This window comes from Littorina saxatilis, linkage group LG15 (assembly GCF_037325665.1).
Source record: "Littorina saxatilis isolate snail1 linkage group LG15, US_GU_Lsax_2.0, whole genome shotgun sequence".
Lineage (NCBI taxonomy): Eukaryota > Metazoa > Mollusca > Gastropoda > Littorinimorpha > Littorinidae > Littorina > Littorina saxatilis.
The window spans coordinates 4,741,746-4,760,283 of NC_090259.1; the positions used below are offsets into that span (position 1 = coordinate 4,741,746).

The 18,538-nt window shown below is 41.5% G+C and overlaps 2 protein-coding genes and 1 long non-coding RNA gene across 4 annotated transcripts in view; 1 reads left to right on the forward strand and 2 right to left on the reverse strand.

Annotated features, from left to right (window-relative positions):
- The window catches only part of LOC138948259 (uncharacterized), a 486,513-nt gene that overhangs the window by 383,109 nt on the left and 84,866 nt on the right, over positions 1-18,538 (forward strand). The gene's annotated exons all lie outside the window — the stretch shown is intronic.
- On the reverse strand, positions 144-2,778 carry LOC138948277 (uncharacterized). The gene is made up of 2 exons (XR_011449961.1): positions 1,576-2,778; positions 144-1,137 (listed from the first exon to the last, which is right to left on the reverse strand). It is a non-coding gene; the product is annotated as an uncharacterized lncRNA (long non-coding RNA).
- The window catches only part of LOC138948250 (protein TonB-like), a 60,420-nt gene continuing 55,502 nt past the window's right edge, over positions 13,621-18,538 (reverse strand). For both annotated transcript variants that reach the window (XM_070319767.1, XM_070319768.1), the window contains exon 6: positions 13,621-15,802. In XM_070319767.1, the coding sequence (XP_070175868.1) occupies positions 15,750-15,802 (53 nt within the window). In that variant the 3' untranslated portion in view covers positions 13,621-15,749. The remainder of the gene's footprint in view (positions 15,803-18,538) is intronic.

Genomic DNA, 18,538 nt, shown 5'->3' on the forward strand with positions numbered 1-18,538 from the left:
TGGGCAACAGTATCGTATTGCGTGGGCAACAAAGACCCTCATGTCTGTTGTTGAGAAATGTTACATCACACAAGAGTGTGATCAAATTTACAAAATGTTTGGTATCGTACAATAATTTAGAATTATGTCTGTCGCGACCAACCTGATAGGTAGGACCTTAACTTCTCACACAGAAGGAGTCAGGAACTCAATTGGTAAAGTTCAACAAAACGAAGACTGTATTGCTGCTAGAAAATAAAGGATGAGTGGATGAGAATGAAAGGATGTTGATGAAATGATGGGGGAATGAACAGGAACTGCTCTGCTGCTGCACAAAGAAAGTTAGTGATGATGATGATTGATGATCAGGAATGAAGGGTGGCGGCAATGATGAGGCAAAACATCATGTCAACACAATTGCACATCAACATACATGTGGTTATGGCAACGACATACATAAGGCCACGCACACATGTGAGAAAGCAAAATAAACAACACAACTGTCACTTTTGTCAATGAAATACTAAGGTAGCTGAATGTGCGACAATGCCACACGGACGGCCTTAAAGGTAAGTGCAATCGTGTTCTTCACCAACGTATCTACGCCGAACTTGGGTTATAAACCCTCGAGCAATGACTGGCGCTTGTTCAAGCTAGAACGACATGTGAAAGTTACTTCCCTTTAAATCAGCCAAGATGCGAATGGTGAGTGTGACGAACGCCAACTAGATGCTTGCGCTGACGACACGGAGTGAGTGCGAAGATGATCTCCCCTGCCTACCCCCTTACTGCAAGCGTTGAGCAGTAACGTTGAAAGGGGTTAGACAGACGAACAGACGATGAAACATCTCCCCCTCCTTCGACCCCTGTCTGCAAGCGTTGGGCAGAACTGATGAAGGGGGAAAGAGGAAGACGAACAGACGCTGACGATAGACGATGGCCTCCCCTGACCCAGTGCGCTGAGAACGACGAACAGCCTGCACTGTCGGGGAAGCAGTGACGGCGATGATGACAGACGAGTAGATGACGACAGATGACAAGACGATATCGGCGACGGCGAGGACGGCCAACGACGGGCAGCGGGACTCCAGACGACAATCTCGCCCTTGTGACGAAGCTCCACGCAGGCACCCTTTTCAGTTTGCAGATGAGGCCGTGCTCGACAAATAAATGAAAGAAAAACACAGGCCTATAAGGCCATAATTAGAACACATGGTACTCAAATGCGAAATGATTCACAAGGCAAAAAGATTTGAGCCAACAAACAAAACAGAGGTCACTCCATAATATTTACACAAAAACTAACTGGAGTGTGTGACCAAAAATCAACCTTACTGTCACTTGCAAGTCTTGCAACTTTAGACTCATTTCACAAATTCATGTAACATTTTCCAACCAGAAAAACACGCTTATTTCAGAGCATGGAATGATAACCAAAATGAGCGTGAATGACAATGAAGGGGGAATGAAATAAAGTGAAAAGGCCATGGGCTAAATACTACCTCCCTTTTACCACCCTCCACCCGACCTACAACACAAACTAGAGACCAAAACACGTGGACAACAGAAGACATTTACACACACAAAAATACTCACATGGAAGAACCTCTATCCTTCCCCTGGTGAATATTTCCCTTTTCACGGCAAAGCCGACGTCAACAATAATGTTGAAAACTTGACCGGGTTGACATGAGTCACACCACGAACTTGGGCCGACAGCAGTCGCGCCACATTCCAGAACACACAATCGAGGTGTTACTGCTTCCAAAGTTCTTTGGCTTCTGCCCCGAATCCCGTTCAGCGCTGAGCGCAGACGACGGGTGAGCGCTAGCGACGCACCAAATTCACGTGCTCCCCGCAATGCGGTCACGAACACGGACACACTACACACCGCGGCTGGCGGTTTGTCGATTTAGAAACTACCCGCAACCCATCTCGCGACAATGTCTCTGTTGTTTTTGCGTTTGTGTGTGTTTTTTGTTAAACACAATGGAACTCAGGCATATTTGTATTGCTTGTATTGCACATTTACAGTCTAAGCATATCTTGTGATTGCTATTTTTTGACGTGTTACAGTGATTTGATTTTTTTGTTGGTTTGTTTGCTTAACGCCCAGCCGACCACGAAGGGCCATATCAGGGCGGTGCTGCTTTGACATTTAACGTGCGCCACACACAAGACAGAAGTCGCAGCACAGGCTTCATGTCTCACCCAGTCACATTATTCTGACACCGGACCAACCAGTCCTAGCACTAACCCCATAATGAAAAACGCCAGGCGGAGCAGCCACTAGATTGCCAATTTTAAAGTCTTAGGTATGACCCGGCCGGGGTTTGAACCCACGACCTCCCGATCACGGGGCGGACGCCTTACCACTAGGCCAACCGTGCCGGTAGTGATTTGATTGCTGGGATGTTGATTTGTTTGTTTTCTTCGTTTAACTTTTCATTTTGCTTCAGGTAAAAGACGTATTTATGATACTGACAGATTTTTGTGTGTGCTTTGTTTTGTTGTTTTTCGTTCTTTATTTTCGTTTGTTTTTGTAAATAATATTTAGGTGAGTGTCCAATGCTTTCTGCGCAACATGTCTCCATTGTGACTTTTATTACAGTCTGTTTTTCTTTTTCTTTATACATATTCTTTGTTACTCTTTTTCTTCTCATTTGTGTGTGCTTGTTTTATTCTGGTTTGTCCTATGCTGTATAGTTTTCCCAATTCCAGAATGTACTTTCACTTTGAATGCTACGGATTTACCTACTTGAAGTCAACCTTTCATACTATCTGTACAGATGTCCTGCAACAATGATCTTTTGCAGAAAATTTTTGACTCTACCATTTTGTGCGTGTTTTAGTGCTATTCTGTGGTTTCACAAATATATCTGCACTTCACCTATTTTAATTTAGAAGTTTAGTGTTGTTTTGTGACCTTTGCCTGAACTTGTACCCCTTAACGTGTTTTTTTCCTTCTGATGGCATGAACATTTGTTTTATTAGTTAATATGTTCTACTTGAAGACAATCGTAAATAAAGGGCTGCTGTCGGGTTTAGTATGATAATTAAGTCACTTTGAATGATGCAGTAAACATGTTTTTTTAAATTTTTATAAAACGTTGCATTTTAATCGTTTTGTAAAAATATTTGTAAGTATTATGAGCATGATGTGCTTTTTGTTTTGGACTGTGCTACTGTGATGTATTGTATTGCATGAGCAATAAATAGTCTCATGTCTAATGTTGTTTATGTTGAAACTTGTTTAACTTCACATAAAAGTATGGTTTCGTACAGTAATTTTATTTTATTTTTTTAAATTATAAACACGATTGTAGTGGGATATATGTGTTTTACTTGTATTGCACATGTACACGGGCAAAGCATATCTTGTGATTGTTGTTTTTTGGCGTTTTGCTTGCCGGGTTGTTGATCTGTTTGTTCTCTTCGTTTGACTTTTGATGTTGCTTCAGTAAAAGGTTTTTGTGCTGCTGACATTTTGCTGACATTTTGTGTGTGTGTGTGTGTGTGTGTGTGTGTGTGTGTGTGTGTGTGTGTGTGTGTGTGTGTGTGTGTGTGTGTGTGTGTGTGTTTGCGATTTTGATTTTGGTATGTTTTTGTAAATGATATTAAGCAGAGAGCTAGAGCTGCTCAATCGTTTCTACGCATTATGGTTTTCATTGTGACTTATTGTAATAGATTGTCTTCAATGTGGTTTGTACTCTGCTACTTTTTTTTCAATTTGTGTGCTTTTTATCCTGGTTTCTATCTGTGTTGTACATATCTTCTTGCTTTTTTGTAGTGCTTATGAGCATTTTGTAAATATTTCAAATGTGATCTCCTGATGCTTGATATTTGTGTGTGTTCTATGCTGTATAGTTTTCCCGATTCCAGAATGTACCTGTCTCTTCAATGATCATGTTAACTCTGTCTATAAGACAGCTCGACAGAGACTCTCTATTCTCGGGAAGCTAACATGTGTTGATGTAAATCAAAGAGTAGTGGAACATTTTAAACACAACCGTTTTGAACGCATTTCAGTTTTTAAGATCATGACGTAGTCCTTTAAATATTACTTTATAGGTAAAGAAAACCCTTCTTTTTCTAATTAAAAACCATAATGTTGGGACGGCCAGCAAACTAAACTTAACAAAAAACATGATTGCGAATAGTTGTTTTGCTAAGTTTAGTTGCACAACTCCAAAGACAGTGATATCATGTATGTTATTTTTGTTCTTTTATCTCGCAACACTGAACAAAATAAAGTTAGTTATAGTAAAATATTAAAATTATAATATATATCAAGAATGGTGAGTTTATTTATATTGTAATGTCATGTCAACATAATGCACTGACTTAGTTGTGATAGCGATCGATTTGTTTGCATGTGCATTGTCTACGTGATCGTGTTTTTATCTATTTGAAGATTCTTTAAATCTGTATTGTTGCTGTAATGAAGATTATCATAATGAACATTAATTGTAAGGCGCTTAGAACGATAACAAGATTTGCGCCATATAAATACACGCATTATTATTATTATTATTATTACTTAGTAAATATTTAGGCATGTGTTTGACCAGATTCTGTATTGCCTTTATTACTAGGTACTAATAATTCTTACTAAAATAATTTTTTATTTGTCTTAAATCGTTAACCTGCAGGTGGATGAGTTGAAGTAGTGTTGGTTCATTGAATGCAAGTAACAAACATTTTGTTGTCTCGTGACTTTGAAGCATGAGTGTTGTTGCTTGGAAAAGAATTCAGTCAGATTATAATATTATATGCTACTTTTAAGGATTAAGAGCAGCATGCTATTTTTGTGTTTGTTTTAGACAGTGCTAGTGTGATTTGATTGTTGAATTGTTCATTTCTTTCTTCCTTTATTTTGATTTAGGGAAAGAGACCCGAATAAGGACCACGTTTTGTTTCATGCTGATAACTAGCTTCATTTTGTGCTGGTAATAGTTCTCTTTTTAGTAAACCGTTATGCTTAATTAGAGCTCTGATAGACATGCAGCACAATTTAAATACAGAAGTAAAACCTTGTTCATTTGAAGAGAATGGGCCCCTAATATCGGCCAGAAAAAAAGCAATCCCGATTCATAGTAAAAAGTCCATCATGTACTTCATACTGGCATGATACAAGTCAGTCTTCGAAACAGACTAATACAAAATGCGCAGGTTTCCAAAGTTACCTTTTCTAAAGTGTGTTTTATTTTGTTTATGCTAACTGTTATTTCTCTTTTGTTTTCAATTGTCCGTATCTGTCTTGTATGATTATTACTGACCTTGTCATTCTGCTCATGGAATCTTAATATTGTCAAAGATAGTTTAAATGTCTTTTCTGATGCTTACATTCTTTGCCATGTGCTGTGTGTAATAATCATTAATGTATACGACTTTGAAAACAAATCTATTTTATGATTAATATTGAAGTGTATGTATCAGCAGATTTGCACAAATGTTTTTGTTTAACAGTTTTTATTTGACTTTATTTATTTTCGTTAGATGTTGAGTGTTATATGGCATGTTAGCAGAGATGTAAAACTAATTGTACAATGTACCACAGGGGCAGTTCATGTCATGAATGACTATTTCATATGCATGTATCCAAACAGCGGAATTTCATGTAATACTAAATTCACAAGATTCTGATTTTGTAATGTGTGATTGTGAATAGTTCGTTTTTGTTTTGATTTGAGATATTTCACCTGTATGTAACAGACGTACTCAGACCCTCGGACCTACAACCTTGGTCAGCAAAATTGTTTTTTCATTTATGAAGTTGATTGTTCTTCCCCAACGTATGCACCAAAGGCTGCACAAGTTAAAACAAGTCGCGTAAGGCGAAATTACTACATTTAGTCAAGCTGTCGAACTCACAGAATGAAACTGAACGCACTGCATTTGTTCACCAAGACCGTATAGCATCGTCAGTCCGCCGCTCGTGGAAAAGGCAGTGAAATTGACAAGCCAGTACAGCGCGGCAGTGGTTGCGTTGAGCAGGATAGCACGCTTTTCTGTATCTCTATTCTTTTTAACTTGTTTTCCTGTATATATAGAGAATACTACATGGCTTGCTGTGTCGTACCAGATTTACACGATTCTTTTTTTTTTATGTGGTTCACTATTTGTACAAGCAACGAGTGTAAATCTGGTATGACACAGAAAGCCATGTAGTATTCTGTTTATCCTACATACTGCACTTACGTGTATTTGACTCAAAACGTCCCGCAGTCGAGGCGGCGAAATTGAAGACGCTTGTTTTGGAACCTCGATCTCTTCCAAAGCCTCGTGCAATCTCTTACGTCAAAGCAAAGAAACGTCACTCTGGAAAGTGTAGCATGATGTGTTAGTTCTAAAAATTCATCAAGGGGAATTAGCGAGCGCAATTTTTTTTCTCTCCGTAATGACGTTTGTCTCGATGACTTTGGCATCATAAAGCAGTGGAAAAAACAGGTACCCGACTTGCTTGGCATGACCTCATTTACATAATATACACACGTGTGGTTTGAAGGATATTGTTATCTAATGAGTGATCTCTCTCACGTATGTAGGATAATTTCTTGTACACATTTTTCAGCAAGCTTAGCAATATCAACAAAAACAAATGTGATGTACTTGTTGGGCAATCCCCTGTGCTAGTGGTACGAATGGCACTGACCCTTAGTACCATATAATGGCATGTGATATTTGAATTGTTAAATGTGAAGCCAATAAAAGCATTTGTAAACCAGAACAAGTACTGTGTGTGTGTGTGTGTGTGTGTGTGTGTGTGTGTGTGTGTGTGTGTGCGTGCAGGCGCGCGCATGCGGGCGGACGTGCGTGCGCGTGCGTGTGTGTGTGTGTGCCTTGTGTGTGTGTATATGTGTTTACGTGTGTGTGTGTGAGATAGAGAGACCGAGAGAGACCGAGAGAACGTTCTGCACGTACTGCATACTACAACATTATTTCATGCAACCTTTTGAAACGCACATGAACACACTCAACCACACACGGACACGCACGACCTCCCCGTTTTTGCCAGTGAGAGGTGTGACGAACAACAGTTCAAGGGAGGTAATTAGGTAGATACAAATTCCTCATTTAATGAAATGAAGGTTGCTTCCCTTCTCTTGAAAAACACAAAGCAAACTGTATAATTGTGTTCTGATCTTTGTCTGACCCTTGCTTTGGTCACTAATTAAATGTCAGTTTAGACAAGCATGTATCTCACCTCATAAATACAAATAGCGATACAAAACAACAACAACAACACAATCATAGTTGCACAATTACTAGGCCTACAGTTGAAGAGAGAGAGAGAGAGAGAGAGAGAGAGAGAGAGAGAGAGAGAGAGAGAGAGAGAGAGAGAGTGAGAGAGGGGGGGGGAGAAGGAGAGAGAGAGAGAGAGAGAGAGAGAGGGGGGGAGAAGGAGAGATATAAAAAGAGAGAGAAAAAGAGAGAGAGAGAGAGAGGGGGGGGAGAAGGAGAGATATAAAAAGAGAGAGAGAGAGAGAGAGAGAGAGAGAGAGAGAGAGAGAGAGAGAGAGAGAGAATTGAATTGAATTGAATTGAACTTTATTTAACAAGGATAAAGATTTAAGGCTACGCCTTTTCTTACAATCTGTCCTTGGGACGCATAGACACACAATTATATAATTAAAGAGAGAGAGAGAGAGAGAGAGAGAGAGAGAGACAGAGAGAGATAGACAGAGAGAGAGAGAGAGCGAGAGAGAGAACGAACGAACGAACGAACGAACCAACTTTATTTTTCGAGGGTAATGGAGTAGATACAGCAAAGATCTTTTTTCATCCAGCCCTCGCCCAAGAGGGAATTAACTAACCAGTGCATAATATTAAAGCAGAAGAAGAAGCAAAGCAAAAACATAAAAACATGGTTATTAAATCAGACAAAGAGGAAAAAAAATGTTCATAGCATACATGGTCATTGGTAATGGTATACATTAAAACACACACTTTGACACACACGGTCACATGCACACAGACACACACAGACATACATGCACATACAGACACACACGCACACAGACACACGCACACACACATACACACACACACACACACACACACACACACACACGCACGCACGCACACACACACACACACACACACACACACACACACATGTACACATTGTACACATAATCATTAAAAAAAAAAAAAAAAAAAACTTAACTGAAATGAAATGATTATACAAGTAGATCTTCATGTACTTATCAAACAGCAGTACCTGATCGAGGCATTAAGTGCCACACGACGATGAAAGCATATACAAAAAAGTATGTCTTCTAAAACTGGCAACAGAAAGTGGCTGTCTGAGAGAGACTGGTAAACCATTCCACAGAAATGGACCTGAATATGCCAGACTAGTTTTATACAAGTCAATTCTAGGGAGGGGAACATTTAGTTTCTTCGTGCGGCTTGATGAAGTCTCAGTTAATAATATTCTTTTAGTTAAATAGTCTGGTACACGTCCAAGAACTATTTTATGCATAAACCTTGCCTTGTTAAACGCTAGTCTGGATGAAAGTGGAAGAATTTCAGCTTTTTTGTAGTCATGATTAGAGAGGGTGCTGTTTTTCAGCAGAACAACTTTTACTCCGCGTCTGTGCAAAGATTTTAGGGGTCTTAAAGCTGCATCACTTGCAGAATCCCAAAGGGTTGATGCATAGTCTATTCCAGACTGCACATGCGCTTGAAAAAATGTTCTGCGCGCATCAAAATTTAGAAAATGTTTAATCTTTGCAGACTGATGAACTTTTTTTGCTGTAGATTTACATAAGTTACTTACATGAGGGCCCCATGTTAGATTGTTGTCAATAGTTACACCCAAAATTTTGTGTTCACTAACCTCGTTTATCAGCTGACTATCAACAGAAATGCACTTCTTTGGTTCCGACATGACTTGTCGTTTTTGACGCGTAGTAATTAGCATATACTTTGTTTTTTCTGGATTGAGAGACATGTGGTTTAAATGCGTCCATTCTACAGCATCATCGACACACTTCTGAAGCGTGTCGACTACCGAAGTAATATCATCACCTGAGGTATGAATAGTAGTATCATCAGCTAGCATATCACACTGTCCAGAGGATATGTGTAATGGTAAGTCATTGATGTAGACAGAAAATAATAAAGGTCCGAGGACCGAGCCTTGTGGGACCCCATATAAAATTGGCATTGCTTCAGAGCTCGAACTGTTAAAGGTAACTTTTTGTGTTCTTCCCGACAAAAAAGAGGCTATAAAAGTCTGTGTGGGCTGTGGTAGTCTATAAACGGAAAGTTTCCGCAAAAGGAGGGCGTGATCAATAACATCAAATGCCTTTGCAAAGTCCATAAACAGTGCTCCACATAACTTATTAGAGTTGATTTTTGATAACCAAGAGTCCACCAGTTCTGTCAGTGCCGTATGGCACGAGTGTTTAGGTCTAAAACCAGACTGAGTTTCATGAAACAAATTGTTTGATGTAAAGTATATCATAATATGGTCATTGACATGTTTTTCCAGTAGTTTTGACAATACTGGTAAAACGGAAATCGGTCTAAAATTTGAGGGATCTGTTTTATCACCTGCCTTAAAGAGGGGGATCACTTTAGCTTCCTTGAAAGCTTTGGGATAAACACTTTTTTCAATACAGAGATTGTAAATATACGTTAGAGATTCCGCTATATGTGGGGCTGATAATCTAAGAATTTTGCTGTCTATTTCATCAGTTCCCTTTGTGCTACTTTCTTTCAAGTGAGTTAGAGAATTATATACTTTGGAGACTGACAAAAAAGGTATAACTTGTGCCTCGTATTTAATTTTGGTGTCACAGTACTTGCGCAAAATGTGTAAATTGTTTTCATCGGATTTGTCAGTTTTTATTACTTTACTTGCAACTGAACAGAAGTGATTATTAATTTCATCTGGCGAAATATCGTTTTCGTTCCATGATGTGGTCTTTACACATTTATTAGTTAAAAGATTAATGGCTTTCCATGTTTCCTTGGAACTCTTGCCTTTCTTAAGAATGTCTTCGAAGAACTGCTTTTTTGACTGTCGAGTCATATACTGACATTTTGCTTTCTGTGTTTTGTACTCTTCAGATTGGCGGTCGATCCGGCATAGATAATCTCGGTAATGTTGGGCTTCTATAATTTCAGGAGTGATCCACCCTGGCCGATATGAATACTTAATTCTTCTTGACCTTTTAGGTGCATGTTTATCTAAAACTTCGCGAAATGTAGAATACCATGTTTTTAAAGCGTCATCAGGATTGGTCTTGTTATATATCTCACTAAACGGTGCAGAACGCATGTCTTCAAGAAAAAGTACTTCATTAAACTTAGCAAATGACCTGTACGTGAGGACAGTATGACCAAGCTTAGGAATTTTCACACCTTTTTTTGACCATGTACAGCAAATAGGGAAATGGTCGCTTATGCCTATGACAGGTACACAGGTTTCTATTACATGTTTTGAGTCGGTAGAGTATAAGTGATCAATGATGGTACTGGATGAGGGCGTGACTCGCGTTGGCGTATTGATCAGTTGGGACATATTAAATACAGTAGTAATATCTTTCCAAGATTTATTAGATTTCGTCATGTCAATGTTAAAGTCCCCCATGAGAAGAATCTCTTTTGATTCTAACCAAACTAAATCCATCATGGTTACAAACTTGTCAACCCAGTTCGCTGGTTCAGCTGGATTCCGATAGAGAAATCCAATCAAAATAGGAGATGCATGCTTTAACTTCACCTCTGTCCATATGCACTCCACACCAAAATTTTCAAACTGAGGTAAGCGCTTGAATGTTATATGTTCATTTATATAAACTAAAAGGCCCGTTTCTTTAGGATTTTTTGGGTCCCTTCGTATAGTTTGAAAACCGTTGATAAAAATTTCTTTATCGTCTATGCAGGAGTTAAGTCTAGATTCTGAGAATCCAAAAATATGAAACCCCCTGCCATAAGACTCACTGTTCTGAACAACCTGGGAAACATCTGACATTTTGTTTACAATATGATTGATATTAAGGTGTCCTATACGAAGGCCTTCAGTCACAGGCCAACGATTGTGGTCATATAACTTTGTCATCACGTTAAAAGTATGCAAAGCAACAACACAAATGAAACAAAATAATTAAGCAAACAACAAAAATTGTGTGAAAGGACACAAAAATGTTAAAAAGATGAATACTATTTAGTAGCAAACAGTGCTCAATTCAACTTCCAGGGAACAATGTAAGAACACACAAAACGCTGGAAATAAAATTGTTGAACAAAGCGATTGGAAATGAAACATTAATTAACCAAGAAACAATGCGGTTGACACACAACGATGCTATGATGAATATCAACTCGAATTCCGTAGATACAAAAGTTACTGACAATCCGAATACACAGTGGGAAAATTACAAAAGTTGAGAAAGAAGTCGCGCTATGAGCTTTAGGGCAGCAGCTGGATTGTCAGTGGAAGAGGGGACAGTCACGTGCTCAACAGTTTGCAGAGCGGGGTGGGCGCTATGCGCGAGGCGGGGTGGAGGGGGCGGGGCCTCACTACCACTGGTCATGGACACGTTTGTTTTGACAGGCCTTTCATCGGGAGCATCGCACTGATTGGTTGAATTATGTAGGTGTGAATGCGTACCGTGTGATGCCATGTCCGAATAAGAGCGAGACGAGGTGTTTGACTGATTGGCCGAAGCTTTGACCGGGTGTCCGCGAGATTTCGGGTCGAATGACTGTGCGGTTTGTGTGTTGTCCCCCGGCCTGGGTTCGTTTTGTTGACCTGAAAATCTAAAATTCCAGGCCAGACTAATTGTGCCGCGAAGGCTTGGATGCTTGTGGTCGCGGTAGAGCGCCTGTCGCGGCGAACCATTCTGTGTGTGAAAGGTCTGAGAGTTGTTAATGAACAACACCCCAGTCCTCTCACACACTGAACGGAGAGAATGGTTTGAATGTAAAATTTTGCTGTCAAACGCGCGGGTGCCCTTGCACGAAGGGAGAATACTGGACGCTCGGAGTGATGCCCGAGGAAAGGCCCGACGAAACAACCCGACCAGTGTAAACCACGTGTCTTCAGACACAGAGCCTCTCTGGACTGAATTCACTCCTACATGAATGATTGCAAGATTTACTTTGGGGTTTGGTTTTTGAACCTGCAGCCAATTGATTAAGTCCTGACAGGTCATCCCAGGGACACAGATTTTGTGCATCGTTTCCCCGCGGGGCGTCATCTTCCTAATGTCCATTTGTTTAAGGACACTGTCCCCGATCAGGAGCATGGACACCTTGCTGTCCACCGATTGTTTATTTAGGTGGTCGGCGGGGGTCTTAGCGGTGTCACTACTGTCTTTGCGCTTGGCTGACTGGGGGGACGTGGCGGCATTCTTCTGATGTTTTGGAGTGGGTGACAAGTCGGTCGCCTTGTGCCGAGCCGACATGTCATGTTGGGTAGGGGGGGTGCACTTGGAAGAGGAGGGGTGAGAGCCGGGAGAGGTGTATTCAGACCCAGGCGCTGGATCCGAAGGGGACTTCACACAGTTGATAACTTCCACTGGATTGGCAGAGGGGGGCGGGGACTTGACAGAAGGGGAATGTGGGTCTGGGGCCATAATTCCAGGTTGCGAGGGCCGGGGGTTAGGGGAGGTAGGGGAGGGTTTTTTGTTCGGAACAAGTGGGCTCTGGCATTTCTGCAAGAGGGGGCCAGGAGGGGAAATTTGACCTTCGAGCGCTAGAATTCTGCAGTGTAGGGCCCTGTTCTCAGCCTGTAGGGCAGCGAAGCTGGCCCCAACAGAGGACATGATGTCGGACAGGACCGCATCAAACTGTGCGGTCGTAATCCAAGCCGCCGTTGTGTTGACCGTCTTGGAGGTTGTGTCGGACACATCTCCGGTCGTTGTGTTGACCGTCTTGGAGGTTGTGTCGGACACATCTTCGGTCGTTGTGTTGACTGTCTCGGAGGTTGTGTCGGACACATCTCCCGTCGTTGTGTTGACCGTCTCGGAGGTTGTGTCGGACACATCTCCCGCCGTAGTGTTGGCCGTCTCGGAGGTTGTGTCGGACACATCTCCCGCCGTAGTGTTGACCGTCTCGGAGGTTGTGTCGGACACATCTCCCGTCGTTGTGTTGACCGTCTCGGAGGTTGTGTCGGACACTTCTCCCGTCGTTGTGTTGACCGTCTCGGAGGTTGTGTCGGACACATCTCCCGTCGTGGTGTTGACCGTCTCGGAGGTTGTGTCGGACACATCTCCCGCCGAAGTGTTGACCGCCTCGGAGGTTGTGTCGGACACATCTCCCGTCGTGGTGTTGACCGTCTCGGAGGTTGTGTCGGACACCTCTCCCGCCGTAGTGTTGACCGTCTCGGAGGTTGTGTCGGACACATCTCCCGCCGAAGTGTTGACCGTCTCGGAGGTTGTGTCGGACACATCTCCCGCCGTTGTGTTGACCGTCTCGGAGGGTGTGGCCGCACTGTTGTCTGCTGCAGAGGGTGCAGCGCCCAACTCTCCACAGAGAGAGAGAGAGAGAGAGAGAGAGAGAGAGAGAGGTAATGGAAGAAAAGTAACAACTAGTTCTTGGTAGAGACAGACATTGTAAAACAGAGTGCTAGAAATATAGAGAGCAGAGAAGATGATAAGAAACACAACATAACACACACAAAAGATACGAAAGGATAAATCTTTATTGGTGAGGGTCATCATACAGCCAGGCATCAAGCGTGGGATTTGTTCATCCGACCCTCGCCTTGAGTCGCCAAATGCTGCGATTACATTTACAAAAAATAGAAGTATTTACAATTGAAACGAAGTTCAAAAATATACTAAAAACTTTTTTGTAAGTACACGCGCACACTTTGCTGATTTTTATAACTTTTGAAATCACAGTTATAGAAAAAAAAACTTTCACCGGGACTCCCTAAGATTTCAGCAGAGAATATAGAGAGAGCGCACAGTCTGTTTACCCTACAATCTGTGAGTTTAGGAAGGAGCTGTAAACACACACACACACGCACGCACGTACGCACACACACACACACACGTCACATACACACACATACACACACATACACACACAAATAACACACACACACACACATACACACACATACACACACAAATAACACACACACACACACACACACATGTGGTGGAATGGCTTTTGATAAGGTAATTCCGGAATGAGATTTCATTGTGTGTTTTATCAATTATAAATTTGATTTGATATTGATCACTTTACGATAATGAAATTGTTTGTTGCAAAAATATTGGAGAAAAGAAGGGTTCGATTGCAAATTCGAACAGGAAAAAGAACGTTGATATGCAAAATAATTATTCTGTTAAAGTGGAATAAAGAATACAACAATAATTTATTATATTAACGTTAGAAATAACACACCGTTAATAGGTTTAAAACAAACAAGTTCACGGAAATTGTGAGCACTGCATTGATTATACAAATTATTTGGGTTATGAAGTTCAGTTGGTAAAGCTGAATTGTTGGCCCTCGAAATGTTAGTGTAACCAAGTGCTCGAAACACTCGAATTACCATTGGAAACAAAGCCAGTCAAACAGGTCTCAGTTTGGGCTAAATAAATAGCCCAATAACAACTGCCAAGTGAACGCAATGATTTTACAAGAACTTATCATGTGACAACAGCAGTGCTTTACAGTTATGATAATTCAACATGGGGTTTTATATTAGTTAGTCCTGATCTTTGAACATTAGAGGTAGGTGCCTCAATCCCCCACGGTATCATACAATCTTATTTTGTTGCAAAATTACTTCGGTGAGCAAGGCAGATTTCTACCTTATATTTCGGGCTGATTATGACTATACAAAACACAGCAACACTTCGGCTGGGGCTTAAAAAATAAGCAAAATCGACGTAAATCAACATAACAATAGATTTTGTGATGGTGGAGGCAGTGAGGGAGATGCCGCACTGTGGCTTATTCCAACGATGACATGCTAAAAGGTTCAGTCGCGTAGACGCACAAACTGAAATCTAACCAAGCAGTCACATGAAATAGGACTATCCCTCCACCTAGACGTAAACCAAAGCGGATCGACATTCTTCATTCTGTGATGACCGGGATTTTTGTCATGAGTTCATTTCTTAAAAACCCCTGTGTCATGCTTTAAATGTAATTCATCAGAACAGGGATTCTCGATCAGTCAGAATGAGAGATTTTGGTATGGTGGAGATAGGGTCTACTGGTACATGGTATTATCCTGTGTAAAACTCTTGACGCTAACTGAGGCAGTGAGCAGACCTGTTATCATGCAAAGGACTGAGCCTTTAAGTCAGGCTTTGTCATAGATGTATAATCAGATAGCAAAGGTTATTTTGAGATTGTATGGTTGATGATATTTTTTCTCTTAAAACATTAACTGATCCTTAGTGGATGCCCCCTCTCTCTCTCTCTCTCTCTCTCTCTCTCTCTCTCTCTCTCTCTCTCTCTCTCTCTCTGTTTCCTTCGCTCTCTCTCTCTCTCCATCCCCCTCTCTCTCTATCTCTTCGATATGTAATTCATCAAATATTTGTGTTGTTTATGTTGTTGTTGATGTTGTTGTGTTCGGTTTGATTATTGGGAATGTACAATAATGTTCGCCACTTTATAATGTTGTCACATTGATAAGTTTATCTTGTTATGCTTATTTGTTATATGATACATTTGATGGCTTCGTTTAACATGTTTATGAATATTACATTGTGTAAACCAAGAGAGGCTTTCAGTGTAGGGTTGTGTGGTGCATGAAACGTTTCCCCGGCGGCCGGTCAGCGGTGCTAGATGCGGGGCTCACGTGGTGGTGGGGCGTCTTGGCTAAGGGGGCGAACTCCTGCAAGTAAACAAGTTGGATAAAAGTAATAAAAAAAATAAACATAAACAAACCAAACAAGAAGGGCAAAGCCCATACGACTCACATGCTTTACACATTTTTCCTACCAAAATACATGTGACCTTGACCAGGTCATCCAAGGTCATGCAACACAAAGCTGTTAATTCAAGACATAGGAAGTACAATGGTGCTTATTGGCTCTTTCTACCATGAGATATGGTCACTTTTAGTGGTTCACTACCTTATTTTGGTCACATTTCATAAGGGTCAAAGTGACCTTGACCTTGATCATATGTGACCGAATGTGTCTCATGATGAAAGCATAACATGTGCCCCACATAATTTTTAAGTTTGAAACAGTTATCTTCCATAGTTCAGGGTCAAGGTCACTTCAAAATATGTATACAATCCAACTTTGAAGAGCTCCTGTGACCTTGACCTTGAAGCAAGGTAAACCAAACTGGTATCAAAAGATGGGGCTTACTTTGCCCTATATATCATATATAGGTGAGGTATTGAATCTCAAAAACTTCAGAGAAAATGGGAAAAATATGAAAAATAGCTGTTTTTTAGGCAACATTTATGGCCCCTGCGACCTTGACCTTGAAGCAAGGTCAAGATGCTATGTATGTTTTTTGGGGCCTTGTCATCATACACCATCTTGCCAAATTTGGTACTGATAGACTGAATAGTGTCCAAGAAATATCCAACGTTAAAGTTTTCCGGACGGACGGACGGACGTCCGGACGGACGGACGGACGTCCGGACGGACGGACGGACGGACGGACGGACGACTCGGGTGAGTACATAGACTCACTTTTGCTTCGCATGTGAGTCAAAAACCCGGCACCACCTGGTCGTGTAAACGTAATCACGTGACCAAAACCATCGATTCCCCTTTGAAGGCAGGCCAGACAAACAGACAGTAAGTTAGAAGGGCTAAATAGACGATGTTTGGAAATAACTTTGTATGGGTAGGGAAATAGTGATTAACCTTGCTTATTGTTAGTCAAAATTGATTGTAAAGGAGTGATTACTCTTGCTTTTAGTGGGTCACACTTTCACACTTGACATTTCAGGCTTCACTAGCGAGGGGTGTGTCTGAAACACGTGACATGTCAGGCTTCACTAGCGAGGGGAGTGTCTGAAACACGTGACATGTCAGGCTTCACTAGCGAGGGGAGTGTCTGAAACACGTGACATGTCAGGCTTCACTAGCGAGAGGTGTGTCTGAAACACGTGCCATGTCAGGCTTCACTAGCGAGGGGTGTGTCTGAAACACGTGCCATGTCAGGCTTCACTAGCGAGGGGAGTGTCTGAAACACGTGACATGTCAGGCTTCACTTGGGAGGGGAGTGTCTGAAACACGTGACATGTCAGGCTTCACTAGCGAGGGGAGTGTCTGAAACACGTGACATGTCAGGCTTCACTAGCGAGGGGAGTGTCTGAAACACGTGACATGTCAGGCTTCACTAGCGAGGGGAGTGTCTGAAACACGTGACATGTCAGGCTTCACTAGCGAGGGGAGTGTCTGAAACACGTGGAAAAGGAGCACGTGTTGAAAGCTTGCCTCACTAGTAGTCACTCTTTCACAACCAACACAAAACCGCCATAGCTAATTCTATAATTAAAATCTGCAATGTCAACTTAAAGGTGAGCAATGTCAACCTAAAGGTGCGCAAGTCCATTTCGTTAGCCCACAGCAGCCAGACCCTGTCACAAACAGCTCTCTCCATAATCATGACAGGTAAGAGCGGTCTACTAATTAGCATACAATGAATATCAAAAGTCCTACAGGCACACCATGTTAAGCCTATTAAGGACTAGCCTGAGGAATATGATAGCCCTACAGGCACACTATGTTAAGCCTATTAAGGACTAGCCTGAGGAATATGATAGCCCTACAGGCACACCATGTTAAGCCTATTAAGGACTAGCCTGAGGAATATGATAGTCCTACAGGCACACCATGTTAAGCATATTAAGGACTAGCCTAAGGAATATGATAGCCCTACAGGCACACCATGTTAAGCCTATTAAGGACTAGCCTGAGGAATATGATAGCCCTACAGGCACACCATGTTAAGCCTATTAAGGACTAGCCTGAGGAATATGATAGCCCTACAGGCACACCATGTTAAGCCTATTAAGGACTAGCCTGAGGAATATGATAGTCCTACAGGCACACCATGTTAAGCATATTAAGGACTAGCCTAAGGAATATGATAGCCCTACAGGCACACCATGTTAAGCCTATTAAGGACTAGCCTGAGGAATATGATAGTCCTACAGGCACACCATGTTAAGCCTATTAAGGACTAGCCTGAGGAATATGATAGAAGAAAAAACAAAACAAAAACAAAAAGAAACAAAGAAACAAACTCTGCTATAAACAGTGCACGAGCAAGCAAATCAGCCTGCCGGGAAAAGATATGACACAGACAGTACCATGGTTAAATACCTAAGAGGTGTACATACAAAGGTATATTTTAGCTGTACCATACCTCATGTTCTTTATTCATGGGGAAGAGCCAGTAACAAATATTCGCTTTAATCTGTATAGACACACAATAAAACTAACGCGCAAGAAACGTAGAGCTACTATAATAAGTAGGTCACCCTAACACCTCAACCTCAAGCCCGGGAGACAACTCTGTCAGTGCAGAAAAGCTGTTGGGAAAGGGAGATTACTGGTTCATTCTGTCACATTAACAATCGGTTTCTCTCCTCAAACAT